At 36.8% G+C, this 20116-nt stretch overlaps 1 protein-coding gene across 1 annotated transcript; it reads right to left on the reverse strand.

Moving 5' to 3' along the window:
- Positions 1-5243: 5243 nt before the first annotated feature.
- Positions 5244-19042, reverse strand: LOC129278282 (sialidase-1-like). The gene is made up of 6 exons (XM_054914484.2): positions 18931-19042; positions 15359-15545; positions 13742-14004; positions 12168-12350; positions 11035-11254; positions 5244-9048 (listed from the first exon to the last, which is right to left on the reverse strand). Exons 1-6 carry the CDS (start codon positions 18994-18996, stop codon positions 8834-8836), a joined length of 1134 nt encoding a protein of 377 aa, XP_054770459.2. The 5' UTR covers positions 18997-19042; the 3' UTR covers positions 5244-8833.
- Between the last annotated feature and the right edge of the window lie 1074 nt (positions 19043-20116).

The raw sequence follows: 20116 nt of genomic DNA on the forward strand, positions 1-20116 counted from the left end.
GTAATAGACCATTTTGCTTAATACTTACTTAGTATTACACGAACTTCATACTACTCTCTGGTTCCATCAAGAAGTATAGTTACACTGTAGGTGCTAGTTCGTTCACAGACCATTTGCCTTCAGCCCCCCCCCAAATGTTTTCCAAAACCATGTACAAAAACGTAAAAATGACCATATGATTGTGATTTTTTGCATGGTCAGCCCCCCCCCCCCCCACTTTGAAAACCGTTCCGCGGCCCCTGATAGAAATCAGTGGACGAAGAGGAACTTAAACCAGCTAGGCATTATACTTATTATATATACCAATAGAGTATTATAGCCTACCAAGTGTTTGTCATAAATTTGTTTCTCCATCTATTCCCGTTCACTGTTATATACAATATGACTCTAAAATATCGACCTGTATAGGGAGGAATTTCACGATAGTTTTTTTTTAATGATTAAGCAAAAATGATTTTGTCCAATATTTTGTTTGAAATAAAATCTTGAATTTGAGATTGAAGGTTTATACAATTTTTTATTTTTAAAAGGGCATAGTTCCAGACATAAAGGCGTAGTAATTCCTATTCCCATCTGTCTCCAGCACCCCCCCCCCCCCCGATCGTGTACTTCATTTTATTTTCCTACTTTTTTTCGATTTCCTCATGCCCACGCCTTCCCTTCGCATACTAGCTACCGCATCTCCGTCCCCGTTGACGATGTCAAAAAGGGAAAAAAGGGAAATGGGGGGGGGGGGAGGAAGGGAGAAAAAGAAGAAGAGCCATACGACGCCGACGGGGAAGAAAAGGCATTATTGGCCCGTATTCTGAAGTCGGGTTTAACTTAAACTCAGGTTTAAACTTGTGGTTTAAGTATGGATAGCCAATTGTTACATAAATCACTAACAGTAGAGATATCATATTTCAGGTCATTTGGCTCAAATCATTCATATAATCTCTAGGAAGTATAAATAGATGATTGTCTTCACCATCGATGAATCAGGAAAGAGCACAGTAAACATAAGAAACATACAACGTAATAAATATTTCGATACTTTCGGCTTCCCATACTTAAACCACAACTTTATACCTGAGTTTAAGTTAAACCCGCCTTCAGAATACGGGCCATTGAAACAAATTGATTGATTGATTGATTTTATTCGTCAAGAATATCACAGGAGATTACAATGAAATTGAGGAAAATACCTTGACAGGATAGCCCATGAAAGCCGAAAGGCTTATTTCCAATGGGGTCCTATAGTTAGTATAAAACATTAACATATTGTAACAAAAAATATAAACTACGACAAGTACTGGAAAATTGGGGGGAAAAAATAAAATACATACAAACATATCCATCAGTCATATCATTTGCAAACATCTGAAGCAAACAATAATCTTCCTAATATGTGAAACAAGATTATATTTTAACATACCTTAATGTATACATTATCTACAATACTAGAAACCAACTGTACAAAATGTGTTATTTTACTGGTAATGCTGTTCTCGGGCAGCTTCCAGTTTTAGGTGATTTTTTAATGCACTCTTAAATTGACAAAAGAATTTAACGGCTTTTATTTTATCAGGAAGAGCATTCCAAGATTGGATGCCATTAAAATAAAAAGTGTTTCCAATATGTCCTTCACGTTTTGGTAATACGAAATTAAAATTACTATTTCGAGTATCGTACCTATGGATATTTGATACCCGGGTGAAATTATTTGCTATATAATGATCTAATTTATCCGAATAGAATATTTTATGCACGTGGTGTAATACTAATTGTTGTGACCTGTGATCTACATGAAGCAATCCTGCCTTTTCAAGTTCATTATATCCGACATGTGCTCTTGGTCCTAAAACATTTATATATCTCACAATTTTATTTTGAATTATTCTTAGCTTTTTCTTATCCGTAACACCCAGACTACCGTACCAAGCCGCATTTGCATAGTCGAATAAACATTGTATTAACGCAAAGCATAAAATACGTCTAGACTTCATATTCAAACAGGTTTGATATCTATACAAAAATTTCAAGCGTGAATTAGCCTTTTTGGCGATTGAGTCTACCAAACCCGTCCATGATAGGTTACTTGTTAAATTAATTCCCAAATATCTTACTGAATCTTTTCTTTCAATTACCTGATTATTATATGAAACCTTGAAATCGTGTGTATATCTTAACTTTCGTTTAGAACAAAATAAAATGCTTTCCGTTTCCCCAACGTGTAAACTAAGCTTGTTGTCAGACATCCATTCGATGCAATTAGCCAAATCAGCACTAAGTTTTTTATCAATTATCTTGGGATTTGTATCCGAATATAGCAAGACACTATCATCAGCATATAAAATTAATTTAGATTCGTTAATACAAGTACACATATCATTGATGTAAGACATAAAAAGAATGGGGCCTAAAATGCTTCCTTGAGGGACTCCGCATTTAATAGGCAGTGAATCAGAAAGAACCGTCTGCATGGTAACTACCTGATGACGGTTAGATAAATATGATCTAAACCATGTCACACATGCAGAGTCTAAACCCATCACTTCTAATTTCTTTAAAAGTATGCTATGATTTACAGTATCAAAGGCTTTTTGTAAGTCTAGGAGAACCATTCCAACCATGCGCCCATGTGAAATTTCATTCCTGATAAAATCTGTTAAATGTATTAAACAAGTTTCAGTGGAGTATCCGTTACGAAAGCCGGACTGAAATTTATATATTAGGTTGGTTTCTTGGAAGTATTTCTCCACTTGAGCATGAACAGATTTTTCCAAAATCTTCGACACTACACTTAATACACTTATTGGCCTATAATTACTAACGTCAGTTTTATCTTTCTTTTTATGTAGCGGGGTAACTTTTGCGAATTTCATATCATCAGGAAAGGTAGGGGAACAATTGGAGGGGGGGTGAGACAAAATTCTCAGGCCATTGCTTTTTTTTTCTTTAAATGCTCGCACTTCATTGCCAAATGGAGTGAGATAATAATCTGCTCAAGAGGATAGCATGGTCCTTACAATGTCACGTTTTCAAGTCAAAAATGCACAAAATGATTCTTCTCACGATTCGAGTTCTCATCATTTTGTTTCATCCAGATTCGCATCCTGTTCGAAATTACAAAGAAGCATAGGCGGCGGAAGCGGGACCTGTCCTCCCCCCCCCCAAAAAAAAAAAAATTGTTGAGAACCTTTTTTTGTGTGTTTTTGTGTGGTTTTATTTGCTTGTCAATTTTGTTTCCTGCGTCCCCCCCTAAATTCAGGTGGACCCCCCCTAAAAGTTGGCCCCATGTTCGGTCGTCGTACTTCGCATTTGCATCAACTATCTAGTTATTTAGGCCTATACCTATTCTGCTCTTGGCAGTGGCGTACCTAGGATTTTCCACAGGGGGGGGGGGCAAAACCGTCCGCCAAAAAATTTGACAAGCAAAAAAAAAAAAAAAAAAGGTCTTCAAGCTCGTCAGGGGGGGGGGGGGCAATAAAGGTTTTCAAGCTCGTCAGGGGGGCAAAAAAGGTCTTTCAAGCTCGTCAGGGGGGGGGGGGCAGACTGCCCCCCCCCCCCGGAGGTACGCTAGTGGCTCTTGGTTACAAAAAGTGATTAGAATGTTCAGTTTCAATTCGAAATATCCAAAATATTTTGATTGCTGATATATTATGTAACCTCATTGCAAACAAGATTAAACAAGTCTTCTTTTCAGTGCATTAAAAATTTCAGCTCGCGTTTCATGCTAACATTAATTGTTTAATTAGATACACTTCTTTTTTAATGATAATAAAAAATTGCCCAGAATGCTAAATCTTCAGGTTTGAATACACGAAATATATATATTTGTTAAAAATTAGCCTTTGCTTCGCACTCCCATTCATTATTTATGTCTTATATTGTGGAGATACACTATATCTTGTTGTAAGAAAAATAAGTTTATTAAGATGTACTTTATGAACTTCAGTCGCTGGCAATTCCTCCTCCAAAAGCGGAAAAAAAAAAATTATTTTAGCTTTTTCCTGCTGATCGGTGAAAATTTTGGCTGAAAATATTTTCCGCCATTTGGTGCGACCCCCCCCCCTCCGTTAACACGCGGACAACTGAACTGATATTGATTAACAAACTCGAGTTCTGTGATATTGATTTTTCCTGGATTTGAACACATGATAGAACTAAGATGGCGCTCTTTACATTTTCATACTTGCGATTTGGACATCTTGACCCAAACAAATCTAGATCTACTTCAGAATCAGATTCAACATGGCAGTCAGACTGCAGGTCCCAAGAAAGTGGCTTCTTTCATCCAAGTGATATTCATGACTTGAGATGTTTTGCATATTTAATGAGCTTGATGCGGACCAAAACACCTCTTTTCATTCGGTCATTGCTGCTCTAATTGTGCATCGAATTTCATGAATTTGGTACCATTGTAAAGAAAAAGAACCATTCTTTCAGGTCATGTGTTTGGATTTATTCAAAAATTTTGTAATATAGGTTAAAATTTTGATCTAAAATATGCTACAAAATAAATATTTTCACCTGACAAAAGCTGCTATTTTCACACTTTATTTTTGTTTGAGCCCAAATGATTTTTATATCATGATAAAGCTGAATATGTATGCTTTGAAATGATATAGGTTTCAACTTGTAGGTTCATGCCGGGGTCCATCACTTTTGAGCTTCCATGTTTTTATCTTTCTAAATTTTTGTTCATCGTCTTCACTGTTATTTCACTATGTTATTTTCTATGTGATTTAATGTCATTCTATTCGATGCTTTCTCATTTGGGGAACCTGTATTCGGGGAGGGGGCTCTTCTCTTTCCTTCTCCTACTTTTCCTTGTTCTCTTTCCCTCTTATTCCTCCATCTCGTCTTCTTCGTCCTCATCCCCTTCCCTTCATCTTCTTTCTTTTCGCTTTTCTCATTCTTCTTTCTCCCCCTTCTTCTTCTCCTCCTTCTTCCACTTCTCCCCTCCTTCTTATTCTCCTCCTTCCCCTCCTCTTCTTTTTCTTCTCCTCCTCATCCTTTTTCTTCTCCTTCTTCTCCTCCTCCTTCTTCTTCTCCTTCTTCGTCTTCTTTTTCTTCCTCCTCCTCATTTTCTTCTTCTTCTCCTCCTTGTCTCAAATACAAACACATTGAGATCCATCCCTCTTTCTTCTCCAACAACAAACTCATCATTTCGTTTTGCAATTTCAATCTTTTTATCTAGTTTTGACACTACTCTTTGATACAAAAAAAATAACAAAAGCAATCAATAAATAACACATCTCTCAGTGTTATTCATGTTTATTTGGTCTTATATATAGCAGCATGATATTACAAGAAATATACAAGTCAAGTATTCAAAATTACATGAACAGGAATGAACATAGGCCTAAATTATTTCAGTTTTTATAAATTAGCTTCAATTAAACATATTCCTAATTTTAAAACAAAACGTTTTGTTTTATTTTCAATTCAACTTGCAGACACATTATATAATCATGTTCTGTGCAGTGAAATTGGATTGATTTCTATTACTTTATGAAATTATCAATTTCATAAAGTAATTAATATGGTACCCATATTAATTAACATACATGCACATCTTCATCACAGACATTGTGACTTATCTTTTACAAATTATTCTGACAAACGTATAAGGAACACATCTTTTAATTTACAGTGTGTAAAGACAGGCAAGGATAACAAAGTCACATACATTAATATGTATATAATATATATATATATAATATATATAATCTATATTAATGTATATACATTTTATATAATATTCTATGTATGTGTTTTTATTCTTAGCTGTCACCTTACATGTCATGGGCTCCATAATACAGTACAAAGGTTAGCGATGAATTGCAAATATGAAAGAACCGCACTGATTGGTTCCCGGTAGGTATTTTAAACAGAATGCGCATGCAACGATGATCTTGATTGGTCATTGGTATTTAGGGATTGATTGCAAACCTTTGTGTTACGGAGCCCAGGTCAGGGTGGAAAGCCGCGGGGTACAATAATTCATTTTACTTTTTCGTTTCCCAGGCAACCTGGACTACTATTGTAGACATCCTTGTTCCTTTCCTCTTTTGTACTCATGTATTTGCTAAGTAACTTGTTCCTTGTTGAAATGCCGAATAAAAAAATAATAATATAGAGGTATATGATTTCCTAATAATAAAACATACACACTGAAAACCCTTCAGACAACATGGGGCCTATTGTAGAAAGAGTTGTTATCAATCCCAACTCCAACAATCAAACGCAACTTGAAGTTTTAACCAATAGAAATTGAGTATTAGGGACTTACACTTGATTTGTTGAGTTGTGATCAGATGCAAATCTCTTCGCAAAGGGCCCTTAGTTTACGACAGTTATATGAACTGATCGAATATTTTTTTTTTATTTATAGCAAAAGTTTCGACATTCAAACAGCGATGTTAAATTACCAATAACTGCCGTATTTCAAACTGAGTATTGCTGTTAATGTTAAAGGTAGAATAATGTAGTTGCAGCAAACAATTATTCCATGAGAAAATCTTTAAAATCAAGGTTAATTGTCACATTACTATAGATCTTAATTTTTGGAAATCATGAAATCGTTGCCGAAAAGCAATCACTCTGAAGATCACTAACACAGAAAGGCATTAGTGGGACAATGTATTAACATTGCTTGGAAAAAAAGACCAGACCATTTTGATGAAATACTGTGCATATTTGCTCATTTGTCAGCAATTACACATTTACTTCAAAAGTCTTTTTTTTAATAAATACTAACACTCATTTTGAGATTGTTACCACAACTGGCATTTATCTTTAAAATATTTGTTTCAGCTTTGGTTAAAATCTTAAGAAATAACCAGTTCATGGAGTGCAAATTGTCAATTAATAAATGATTAAAAACAAAATATGTGTTTGTACAACTTCGCCCACAATAATTCTGGATTTTTTTTCAGTGTATAATTTGACACTGCTTTCACAAACTGCCGCAAGAATATCATCTAATGATAAGTGGATAACACCAAGCACCTAGTACTGAACATTCAAAATAAAACTGTACACAATTGATTGAAACTCAATACTATGTAATCAATCAAAGGAAATAAATTAATTATGAAATTCATAGAGTCCAAGATATTGGGCTTAAAACCAATTCATGTCAATAGCTTTTTACACCAGAATCATATCTTATGGCTACATAAACATGTTTGCTTGTTTATGGGACATACACAAATTAAACACTTCTCCTTCAGCCAAATTAAATGTACATAACTGAACTGAACTGAACAATAAAATGCTTACAATAAATGAACTGATGAAATAAAATCTAGATGTTATGATGACGAAGTACAGTATGCTTGAAATTATATCCTTTTTAGACGGTTGGTCTTAATTCATCTGAGGTAAGGGGGGGGGGGTAGGCTGAATATAATAATTACATGTATGATTGCACAACACAACGAAATACAAATAATGCTCTTGTTATACTTAAGAAGTTACATGAGGAAGAGGTACATTTCATGCGAACAACTATTCTTGGTATCTACTACTATTATGGTAGAATAAAACCTGCATAGATGTAATACCCAAGTAAATACTTTTCAAAAGACTTCAGGGGAGCGTGTCATGAAAGGACTTGTCAGACGTCTGACAAGCATATCCGACAGATTTTATGGTAACAGTGCCTCTCAGCCAATCATACTCAAGGAAAGTTGTCAGACCCGACAACTTGTCGGACAAAAATATTGATGAATCGCTCCCCAGCTCGAAATGGCATTGCTGTATCCATATGGCAGTATTGAATAACTGTCATTATATGACTCTTAGATAGATCCTTGTCATTGGATTCGTTGGTCGATATCGATCATTCAGCCCATTTCACAATGACGTCATCGACCGTGCAATTTTATATCCATTCATCGTTCAATTTTGGATCCATACGATTTTGTCCATTGCACACGCGCACCCAGACTACGATGCAGGCACCACTCGTGTTTGCAGCGCGCATGTTGTATGTACGCGATAATCAACAGACCGAGCTCGCACTGCATGAGCATATTTTGCATCAAAATTCACAAATTTCTTACGAAAAAGAATCTATTTTAAGGTGTCATATAAACCAAATGAGTGTTCTTTTCATTCATGCAATGGACAGAATACTTCATTCGGTGAAAGATGAAATGAATGATCCATTCAACGAGGCGTAAACATTTCATCTTTCACCTCATGAAGTATTCTGTCCATTGCACTCATACACTTTAAAAAATGAAGTGCTAATTTAGCACTTACAGCGTTTGGATAGTGACTGATTTTCTACTTTAAATTTGAACTAGAAAATCAGCACTCGTAGTGCAGTCACTATACAAGCACTTTAAGTGCTAAATTAGCACTTCATTTTTTACAGTGTAAACATTCATTATTTGTATACTATTTAATGCAAGAATCAAAACATTTCATTCCATCGTCCATGGCGGACTAAGAATGCAAGTCAGATTAAAAATCAGAGGTACTGAGGTATTTGATCTTGTGTCATAGTAACTGTGCAATATACCAGTGATTGCCTGGTGGTAGGGTTGCTGACCAGCAATCGGTAAATGAGAGGTTCAAATCCCGCTGATTCCACCATATTTTCTGACTTATTTATCAGATCGATCAATGCATTCCTATTTACTGGGTGCAAGCCAGAAACTGATTTTTCAATATAATGACACTCCTCCAGCAAACCTTAAACATTTCAATCGAAATTTTGTCCCAATCAAGAAAATGTACTTGAAAATATAATCTGAATATATAACTTTCTCGATCGTCACAAAAGATCATTCATGTAATCACACCATTCAGATGGACTTCTTGGGGAAAACTGGCACTATAAATCTCCTGTTATGCTAATTTTAGCAAGAGAGAGGGTCTCTGTTGCGGATTTTTGTCCCTTCTCATACAAGATATAGATATACTTGCTCTCCTGAATGTTATTTGGGAGAGCCATCATGGTGCTGTAACCACTAGCCTTAGGCCAGACTGAGAGGGCGCTAGCCCAGGTTGTCCCGTTGTCGTAGCTCCAACGCAGTGTCAGGTTGATTCCTGTCAAGGGGACAAAGATTTTAAGAGTTGTCAGAGCATTACAAGAATTTAAATGTCAAGGGGTGGGTGTTTTATAAAGCTGTTCTTATGCTACGAGCGACTTTATGAAGAACTAGTGACCCTTTCCTGAGATTTAAATCAACACCAATGGAACTCTGGGGTGTATCACTTAGCACAAGAAAGGATCACCAGTCGTTTGCAAAAGTCGCTCGTAATTTCCAAACTGCTTGATGAAACATCCAAAGGAAATATGTAAAACTTATCTTTGGGAAAAGCTATAACAGGTAGTGCTTCTAGATTTTCGAAACAATCGTGGACATTACAAACTGGGTAATTTTCGCATGTTCTACTGGGAAACTCTCTACAACGCATCGATTCTTTTGAAAATGCAATTAGAATCACAATGGAGAGCTGAGAGGCTTTTGTCGAAAATGGTGGACTGGGACAGCAGATCATCCGAAGATTTAAACTGGAACAATTGCAAATATGTCGTCCAGAGTCAAGAGATGTTGTCCCGGCCCACAAAATTTCGACAAAAACCTCTCAGCTCTCCATTGTGATTTGACTTGCATGAAGGAATTGGTGCGTTGTAGAGAGTTTCCCCGTAGTAAATGCGTAAAGTCTGGACTAACATACTCCAACACCAACATCGTCAATAGAATCTTTCAAACCTAGCTGTTGATGCTGGAGCGTGATGCTTCATACATCAGTACAAGTATCACTACACACATTCTTTTAAACAGATTTATCATTGCCCCAGTTTTTTTATTCTGTCCTACCTGCACACAACAAAAATTTTCTCGACTTCATGGAGCATTCCAGCGAGATATTCCTAAGTCTCAAGCTTGGCAAACGGTATTGGCATTACACTGAACCCTTAACAACATTTGAATGGTAATGCTATTACCTACATGTAAAACATAATCACTATTAGAATCCTTTCCTTTCCTTGCTCTCAACACAAACAATGAAGCACTGATTTACGGAGTTGATTTAGCACCCTTTCCTTGCTCTCAAAACAAACAATGAAGCACTGATTTACGGAGTTGATTTAGCACCCTTTCCTTGCTCTCAAAACAAACACTGAAGCACTGATTTAAAGAGTTGATTTAGCACCCTTTCCTTGCTCTCAATACGAACACTTAAACAAAAGTGTAGGGCTTGATTCAAGCACCATCTCAACAAAGACTTAAACCTTGGCATAGCAGGTTGATTCAGCACCATTTCTATGTTCTCAACACAAACACGAGAGCATCAATATAGAGGCTCGTTTCAGCACCATTTTCTTGCTCGTAACACAAATGACTTGATTCAACACCCTTTCTTAGTGTCAACACAAGCATGTAATCATTGGTGTAGGAGCCTGATTCAGTAAATGTATCTATTTGCTCCTAACACAAACACATTTGGACATAGGACCCTAACCAACCTTACACCACATCAACACCAAAAGTAAACACCTGGGCTGGTATTCAATACTTAACCTAGAATTTCACATATCTTACTCAGTATTTTGCTTCAGTAAAATACTTTTCTATCTTTGGTATTCAACTGCATTTTGGGGGCGGAGTGCCTACCAGAATTAAGCCTGGCTTGCGTGTAGTTTTACAAACGTGATACGCACAATCATTCTACGCACAGATGGATACATACAATGCACATTATTTGGCTCAAACTTCATGACGTCACAATGGTAATAAGTATTTTGCTTAAATTTGGCTTGATAAAGTAAAATACTAAGATGTTATCTTAATATGAGTTTAAGCATTTCGCTTAGCCAAGTAAGTAAAATACTTAGATGTGATCTTAATACGAGTTTAAGCATTTTGTTTAGCCAAGTAAGTAAAATACTTAGCTGTGATCTTAATACGAATTTAAGCATTTTGCTTAGCCAAGTAAAATGCTTAGTAAAATACTTTAAAAACAAAAAATTAATACTTCCAATTGAATAATGGCCCAGTACTTGAAATCAGTGGATGTACTTACTATGAACATCATCCTCGGGATTGCTGAAGAAGAGGACTCCATGGTGATAAAGAATAGAGGCCGCTACAGTGGGGTCAACGAGGGTCGTGTCAAACCGAAGGTCATCTGTCTTGAAAGAGTCCGCTCCGTCGTAGCTCATGACGATCATTCGGCAGTGGCAATGGTACTGGTATTGGTTCCTTACGTTGACCATTATGGAGCCATCGGGCAGTTCCAAAGGCTGAAATATTCAAATTGATGTTGGAAATTACACGAGTGATTGTAAATTGTGAAAAAAGTGAAATAATTAATGGGCGACTGTCTTTATCATTATCGTCCAAATTTTCATCATCATCCCCAAAATCACCATCAACAAAACCATCACCACCACCATCATTATCATCAACATCATAATTAATAATCATCTTCACCACCATCACCATCATTACTATCATCATTATGATCACCATCATCATCATTACCATCTCCATTATCAATCATCACCATCATCAGCAGCAACATCATGATCATCATCATCATGATCACCAACATCATATTATCATCATAATCACCACCTTTATCATAGTCATCACCATTATCATCATTATCATCGGCATCATCATCATCATCAGTATAATCATCACAATCATCATCAATAGACATTGTCACCACCATCACCATCATCCCCATCATCATCATCATCTATATAATCATCGCTTTAACCAACCTGATATGATATACAAACTTATTATATCAATCTGATCTAACAAACCGCGCATTCATCTGGTACAGAGTCTCCTTTGATCTTGTCACTTTTGTAAGGAATACTCTTGATATTTCCACTCAATCAATCATCATTACCATCACCATCATCATCACCATTATTATCTTCATCATCATCATATCATCATCATCACCATTATCATCACCATCATATAAATCCCCATCACCAAGATTCCTATCATCTTCATTGTTATCACGACCTTCATCTTCATTGCTATCACGACCTACATCATCACCATCATCACCATCACCATCATCATCATAATCATCATCATCATCATCATCACCATCATCATCATCATCACCACCATCATCATCTTCATCATTATCCATAACATCACTCTATCCAACCTGATGAGAGACATACACACCTGGCATTCATCTGGTACAAAGTCTCCTTTGATCTTGTTGGTGTTGTAAGGAATGCTCTTCATACTTCCACCATATCTCCAAGTATCACCATGGTCATCACTGAGCAGGCAAAACAGGCCGTCACCAGGCAACGTGCTATGACCGCACAGGATCAGCCGTCCAATATGAGGCGCATGCTTTTTCTGTTTTGTAATAAAGGAGAAAATCAGATTGAAACAACTTTAAAAATGTATTAAGATAAGCTAATCTAAAATTAAGATATACAAAGAAGGATCGCTTGGCCTGTATGAAGTGCATGGTTTTCTTTTTCATTTTAATAAATGAGAATAGCAGATTGAAACAAGATCATAAATGTATCAAGATAAGCTCATATAAAATCAAGATATCTGGATGTGATACAGAGCAGGACCGTTAGGTATAATGCACCGGGTTAGGAGAGGACACAGATGAGTTATGATCGTGGCTTTTTCGATCTTGGCTTTAAACACCTCAAAGAAGGATCAGTTGGCCTACATGTATATGAGGTGCATGCTTTTCCTGTTTCATTTATATAATAAAGGAGCAAAATAGATTGACACAAGATCACCAACATCAACAAAATATTCTATACAAGGTGTACGCTTTGTCCGATTCAGAAACATCAAGAAAAAACATATCAGGATAAGCTCATTTAAAACTAAAGTCATACAAAGAACAATCACTTGTCCTATATGAAGTGCTTTTGTTTTTCTTTCAGGAAAATCAGACACCAAATATGATACACCATAGACCTCCTTGATGGAAGCAATTTCTGTTTTTAAAATAAAATTACCATACATGGTAAACTATGAAATGCTATTTAAATCAGTTCCTATTTTTAGGGAACTGAAAAACCATAAATCCTCAATGACACCTAAGTGCATTCCTATTAATAGCAAACAGAAATGGTCATTCATGCTACTGTTGTTCAATCATCTGACACTGATTCATTCTTTGCCACTGAAACCTTCAGGGCCATTTCATGAAGACTTGTTGCAATGGCAAATAGATAATTTCTAGAACAAATTTACCATCAGCCAATCAAATTGAATGATTTTAGTAGCTTTGAACAGTTTTTGCAAATTTGTTATTGTAACAAGTTTTATGAAACTGGCCCCAGAAGTTACTTCATCCTACTAATGAGCAGCATTTTACATACGCTCTTCAAATTGTAGATGTGACTTTTATTTCAACAGAAACTACTGAATAGCACAATAAAAGTCGCATCTAATATGAAGGGTAATAATGATAATAGGCATTTATATAGCGCCATCTATCTAGAAATATTTTATTCCGAGGTGCGTTATTATTATTACCCCAGCACTAGCTGGAGCTGCCTTTCAGCGCTCATGCATTCAAGGAATTAATCCTGCCAGGTACCCATTCACCTCACCTGGGTTGAGGGCAGCACAATGTGGATAGAATTTCTTATTTCTTGCTGAAGAAAATTACACCATGGCTGGGATTCGAACCCACGACCCTCTGTTTCAAAGTCAGAAAAATAATCCACTGGGCCAAAATGCTCCACAGGGGTACCCTTGGCCATGATGCTTACCTGAATTCCATAGCCCGGACCACCGGCAAACATCTTGGTCCCGATCTGTTTGGAGACGTTGTAGGGCTGTGTCCAGGTGATGCCGTCGTCGGTACTCTTGATGTAGTACTGGGTTGAGATGTTGCACTGGACGTAATGCCCACACACCTGGTAGAAGATGAAGATGGTCGAAGTCATGTCGTCCACCAAGACCACGCCCAGATTCAGGCCGTCGACGATTGGTCCATCGTTCAGGATAAACTTCTCTGGCAACCAGGTTTGGCCTTAGAAAGAAATGGAAGATAAAATGCCAATGAATATAAATATAATAGTATTCTAAGTCCTGAGTGCAAAGTAGCCAAATAGTCCCCTAGCAGACTTAAAGGGGAATGAAACCCTTGGAACAAGTTGGCTTTTGTGGAAACAGAAAAATCAAAGAAAAAAAAAGGATTTGTATAGCGCACATATCCACCTTGCTAGGTGCTCAAGGCACCCCTATATTACCCCGGCTAAGCTAGTCTACCGATTCTGGTGCACACAGCTTTTTGAGGAATTACTTCCTGTCGGTACCCATTTACCTCACCTGGGTAGAATGCAGCACAGAGTGGATAAATTTCTTGCTGAAGGAAAACACGCCATAGTTAGGATTTGAACGAGTGACAACCCTCTGTTTGCAAGGCGAGAGTCAGAACCACGAGACCAAAACGTGCCCACAATAAGGTCAAAGCAAGTTTGAGAAATAATGACAAATAATGAGAAAGTTATGAGTATTTGAATATTGCGATCACTAACACTATGGAGATCCTCCCATTGGCAATGCGAAAAATATTTGTGATGTCACATGTGAACAACTTTCCCTTCCATAGACTATAAAATACACCGAAAATTTCTATTTTTGCTCTTTCTTATTAGGTGATGCAAACTCTTTATCCATAATGTATTCTTTGAAAATCTGGATTACACGCCCCCTAGAGAAAGAATATATGATCTACTGAGTAGATGTGACAAAAGAGGCATTTTGAGTGAAATATATAGAGAATGGGAAAGTTGTGCACATGTGACATCGCACATCTTTGTTGCATTGCCAATGAGAGGATCTACATTACAATAATGATTTTAAACTTCAAATGCTCATAACTTTCTTCTTATTCTTTCAATTTTTCTCAAACTTTCATTTATCTTTTTCTTTGATTTTCCTGTTTTGGCACAAGCTATCCTGTTTCAAGGGTTTCATTCTCCTTAAACAATATACAGCCCAGGACCCCAGGTTAGTTAAAATTGCAGTGGAGAAGTGAATTTATTTACCGTTTGAAACATTACGTCTTCTCTCAAAGACATGAATACAGAGCCTTGCCCGACTTCACAAGTGCAATCATTTATTTTAATAGTCCAAATTGAAAAGAAATTAAAACATTTTAAAAAAAGGTACCGAGAATATATCTATGGGACACAGGCACGTCCCAAGCTTTGGCAATTCTTTATCATTTTGCCAATGAGAATTGCAATTGCAATTCTTCGGAACACGACCTTTTTTACAATGACACTCTCCATTCACATTTAATGCTTTGATATCTCTGATTTTTCACTGCATTTTTGTTGCTCAAAAATTTTTGTTTTCTGTGAAATTAAATTAATCACCTTTGTCCTTTGATCTCCTTGTGGCCAGAAACTTTGGTCCTGCATCTCCTCCACCATTTTTACGGGCTTCACAGATCGCTAGCAGGTCACCTTTAGGGGTGTAGGTCAGTAGAGGGATACGATAGATGCCCACATTGTCCTCGCCAGATATCCATAATAGCTGCTCCTCTTGTATGACTGGGTTTACCTGAATGAGAAGTAATTCAAATAAAGTCACAATATTCTAAATAATTAAAGTAATGGCAGAAAGTTAATAAATTGTTTTTTTTTCATGTAAAATCTTCAATATTGTAATGATATAAATTGTACTTTTCATCTTTATGCATACCTATTGTTAAAGCCATTGGAAACCAAATTTCTTTGTATGCGTACATGTACAGTACATTGAACAATAATCTTGAATCTTGAAAGTCCAGATTTTTAATTTTTACATTTAACCCTATTTTCTTTATTTGTCTGGTAGTATAAAGAGTCTCTTACTTGAATTACAATCTTACCCCTTCACAAGACACAATACTGAATGTTTTTAATGAGATCAAGAGTCATTTTCCTTTGTTCCAAGGTCAGCATCAGGCCAGACATGCATGTGACCCCCCCCCAAAAAAAAAATTTATTTGCATTCACAAATAGTCATCGATCTGATTTTCACAGTTGATTTGTCCTTAGTTAAGATGGTAGTTAAGTTATTTAAAGAAGGTATAGCTAAGTTATTGAGTTTAGAAAAGTAGATAGGTTTTACAAGTAAAGTGCTTTAAGCAATTTTAATAGGCGCTATATAAATATTGAATTATTATTATCATTACTATTCAAACTCTTTTTTTTTTACTCTTTAGAAAATACATATGTAGGTTTGCGCTTTATAGGGAAGCATGATGAAAATAATTAGACCAACCTAAAAGAATTTTCTTTGAAATTAGTGACCATTCTTCACCAGATAATTTCAGATACATTTAACTAACATGCTTCACAACAATGCTAAACATTTGTTAAATTATTATTTAACAAATAATAAAATTTGAAACTTGATTATGAATAAAATTTTATCAATGTAATAATAATTATTTATAATATTTATAATCAAGTTTCAAATTTTATTATTTGTTAAATAATAATTATTATCTATAAATTGTTCTTCAAAGCGGCATTTTGTAACATTGCTTATCGAAGCTACATCATAACGAAGCGGGTCAAGGTTCAAGCCTATTGTATGTGCGGTCTTTACGAATGGATCGAGAAATCTACATTGATTCTACACGAGATCGGTCTGGTAAGAAACCTCTCATTTTTCACATGTATACTAACTGTTTTTTGCAACTTTATACGCATTAGGCGTATGAAGGTGTATCTATAAATAAAATCAAACAAATTTATGTGATTTCTATCTTAAAAGATGGATTTCCTATGGAAATCCATCTTTGTTGACAAGTCTCGCTTATATGCCTATGGCAAGGGTTTCAAGGCTTCGTGATGAATAAGCAGATGTCAAAATATTAAAAAATATCATCACGAAGTCCTCAAGGCTAGGTCCAATCTAATCAATAAAGCATGACATTGAGAGGGGGGAAGCCAGGATCTGCCCGTCTCAACAAAATTACAAACAAAAGTCAGGCATACTATCAACAACCTCAACCATTTACAACATACTTTTGTTCTTTGAAATCTCAATGCCATGCCACTTCCGGTGGCTCCATTTGCAATTTTGTCTTTGACATGGTCATGGACATGATGGATGGTGAGAAAGGAAAGGAATTTTAATTTGTATTACTATTGGAATGGGAAAGAGTTCCATATGCACCCCCCACCAAAAATAACAAAAGATTGTTGAGACTTCCGGTTTTCGTTCACTTCAGATTTTTCTATCATTTATTCACTGTTGCTTACCTTAGTTGGGACTCGAACTCACTTTGTTTTATCTGCAGTCAAGACCTCTTCCCGCTATGCTAGTGTCAGTAGTGAGAAGCGCTGATACTGGAAGGGGTATTTTAACGATCATCAGCCGATAGTTTGACTAGTCTAGACTCATAGACCCTACTGACTTAATAAACCGATGTCTATGGACAATTACACGCACTAGATCCTACTCGAAATTTGACGGAATAAAACCTTATTTTGGTATGTATATTCCACTCCTATATTATTCTCAACCTTATCCATGTTTTTATTTTCAATTTTAGTGGGGGTGCATATGCCATGGTCTATGGAACTCTTACCATGGAATATTCAAATGAAGGAGAAGTAAGAAATTTTGCAGGATAATAAAGTATAGAATGTTATTGTAAAAGCAAAGTATCGTTTAATTTGTATCTATTCAATTCAAAATTATATAGCGCGGCGACACGACGGTTATCCATCCCTCGGCTCTCGAGCCTTGGCTTGATCAAACTTGACCCATGACACCGCCTGCTGCTGGACTCCAGGGGCCGATTGCACGAAAGGGTCTTTGCAAGCACTGTCTTTCGTGTCGCCCATTTATTATGATGCGCCATCTGGAACGCATTTTAAATAAATTACCTGCAACATATTTTATTCATCCGTTAAACATAATCTTTGTTTATAAAATGACGTGATATATCATGAAATTGTATACAAATTGATTTAAATGCTAGCTAACAAATTTTAAATGTTTATCATACATTTCAGAAATATCCCGCATACAGCGCATCATAAAAGATGGGCGATACGAAAGACGGTCCTTGGTCTTGGAAAGACCCTATCGTGCAATCGGCTTATGCCTGGGGCCTGTTGCATGATGAGATAAATTTGTATACAATTTCATGATATATCACATCATTCCATAAACAAAGATTTTGTATACTTGGCATGCCGTTTACTTTAACGGGTCGTGTGGTCCAGTGGTTAGAGCATTGGACTCATAATCGCAAGGTTGTGAGTTCGAATCCCAACTCTGCCATTGTCTCCACTTTGATAAAAAGGCCCAATGAGTGATATCTGTCGTCTATTACGTCAGCCACTATGACTGATTAACCTAGACGTAAAATGTTTCCAAGGTAATTGGTTATATACCAGCTTGGCGTTTACCAGCAAAAAATGCTGTCCTGCCGAGTTCCTACGGGAGTTACCACAAACAGAAACAGAAACAGAAACAGATAAATAATTTTTAATAAATATGTTTTTATTGTTTGCACTCAGCCTCAGCCTCAGGTACCGAGTAATTAGCGCTTGACCCCCTAAACCCAAACGTACACGACAACCAGATGCTGGTGATTGTACGGCAACGGACAGATACAGATAATTTATTTTAAATGCGTTTCACATGGCGCATCATAATAAATGGGCGCATCATAATAAATGGGCGACACGAAAGACGGTTCTTGCAAAGACCCTTTCGTGCAATCGGCCCCCGAGCCTTCGGCGGCGGCAACGCGCCGCTGAAGTGAGGTCCGAGAGACTGCGGAGACCGGAGTCACGCAGGCTCAACCTCGTCTTGTCTTTCCGTTGATGCCCACAATCAAAAGCCAACCAAATGTAAGTTCGACAAAGCAACGATTAGAACATATCTCACTGAAATTTTATAGAAAATATAAAGACGATTGTAAGACTCCAGTTCTCACCTGTATACTACGCGATGGTACAAAATAGGCAATTAACACTGCAAGAAACGGGATAAATTTTGCCATCTTGTCGTGAATTCAGCTCTCACGTTATCACTATCGCGATATCATGATCGATCAGCCAGCTCAAACGGGGGCTTCATCATGTGACCGTCACCGGTCATGTGACACATTCTCACTTCATAACAAAGCAGCCCCACCCCCTCCCCCTCTTGCCCAAAGCTATAGTACCCGGAGCTAGTAATTTCTCATGTCATTTAAGTAAAATGCCGAGCCACAAAATAGTTGAAACAGGCGGTGGAAAACTGTATTTACAACAAAAAAAAAAGTAAATTATGCAATTGAAATCATGCGTTTTCTAATTTTTCCAATATTTTCCTTTTTTCTATCCGTGACGTGGACCCGCAGCAGTGGACTAGATGCTCCAGCCCCCCCCCCCAGGGGCGGATCCAGCTTTTTATAAAGGGGGGGGGGTTGGGGTGGTATGCGAGGGAGCGTAGCGACCGAGTCCAAGCGAGCGGAGCGAGCGAGGGGGGAGGGTGTGGGAGGGAAAATCTGTGTGTGAAAATGGCGTTTTCTAAAATTACAAGTTTAAAAAAAAAGATAAGATTTAAAAAAATGGTCCCCGGATTTTTTTTTGGGGGGGGTTGCAACCCCCCCCAACCCCCCCTCTAGATCCGCTTCTGCCCCCCCCCCCTCTTTATGCGACGGTGCAAATAATAAAACAAGTTTCAAAATTTATTGGTCAAAATCCACACATATTGGATCATTTTCAATTTTACAAACACTTATAACAACTACAGTGAGACACAAAGTTACAGATCAAATATATATAAACAAACAATCGGTTATACTAGTAATGTTTTGTTCTCCTTATAATCGTTCTCGTCGGAGAACTTGAAGACAAAGGACATTATCTGCGGGCCGGAGCTTATTGTGTTAATCAACTGATTTTTTTGGATAAATTTGAAGATATTTTGAAATTTGAAGACATAGAATTGTAGTTTTCTTTGTCATTTTTGTTATGGTAGAGATTCATTAGAGATATCATTCAAACAGAACAAATCATGATAAAAAATAAACATGAATATAAAAAAGCTCAACCGGCAGGTTCTCAGAATGCTTTAAAGGGGTTTCATTAAAAAAAAGAACGATCGTCATTAATTGGGACAGATTGATGTGCGTC

This window comes from Lytechinus pictus, chromosome 15, assembly GCF_037042905.1.
Source record: "Lytechinus pictus isolate F3 Inbred chromosome 15, Lp3.0, whole genome shotgun sequence".
NCBI classification, from domain to species: Eukaryota; Metazoa; Echinodermata; class Echinoidea; order Temnopleuroida; family Toxopneustidae; genus Lytechinus; species Lytechinus pictus.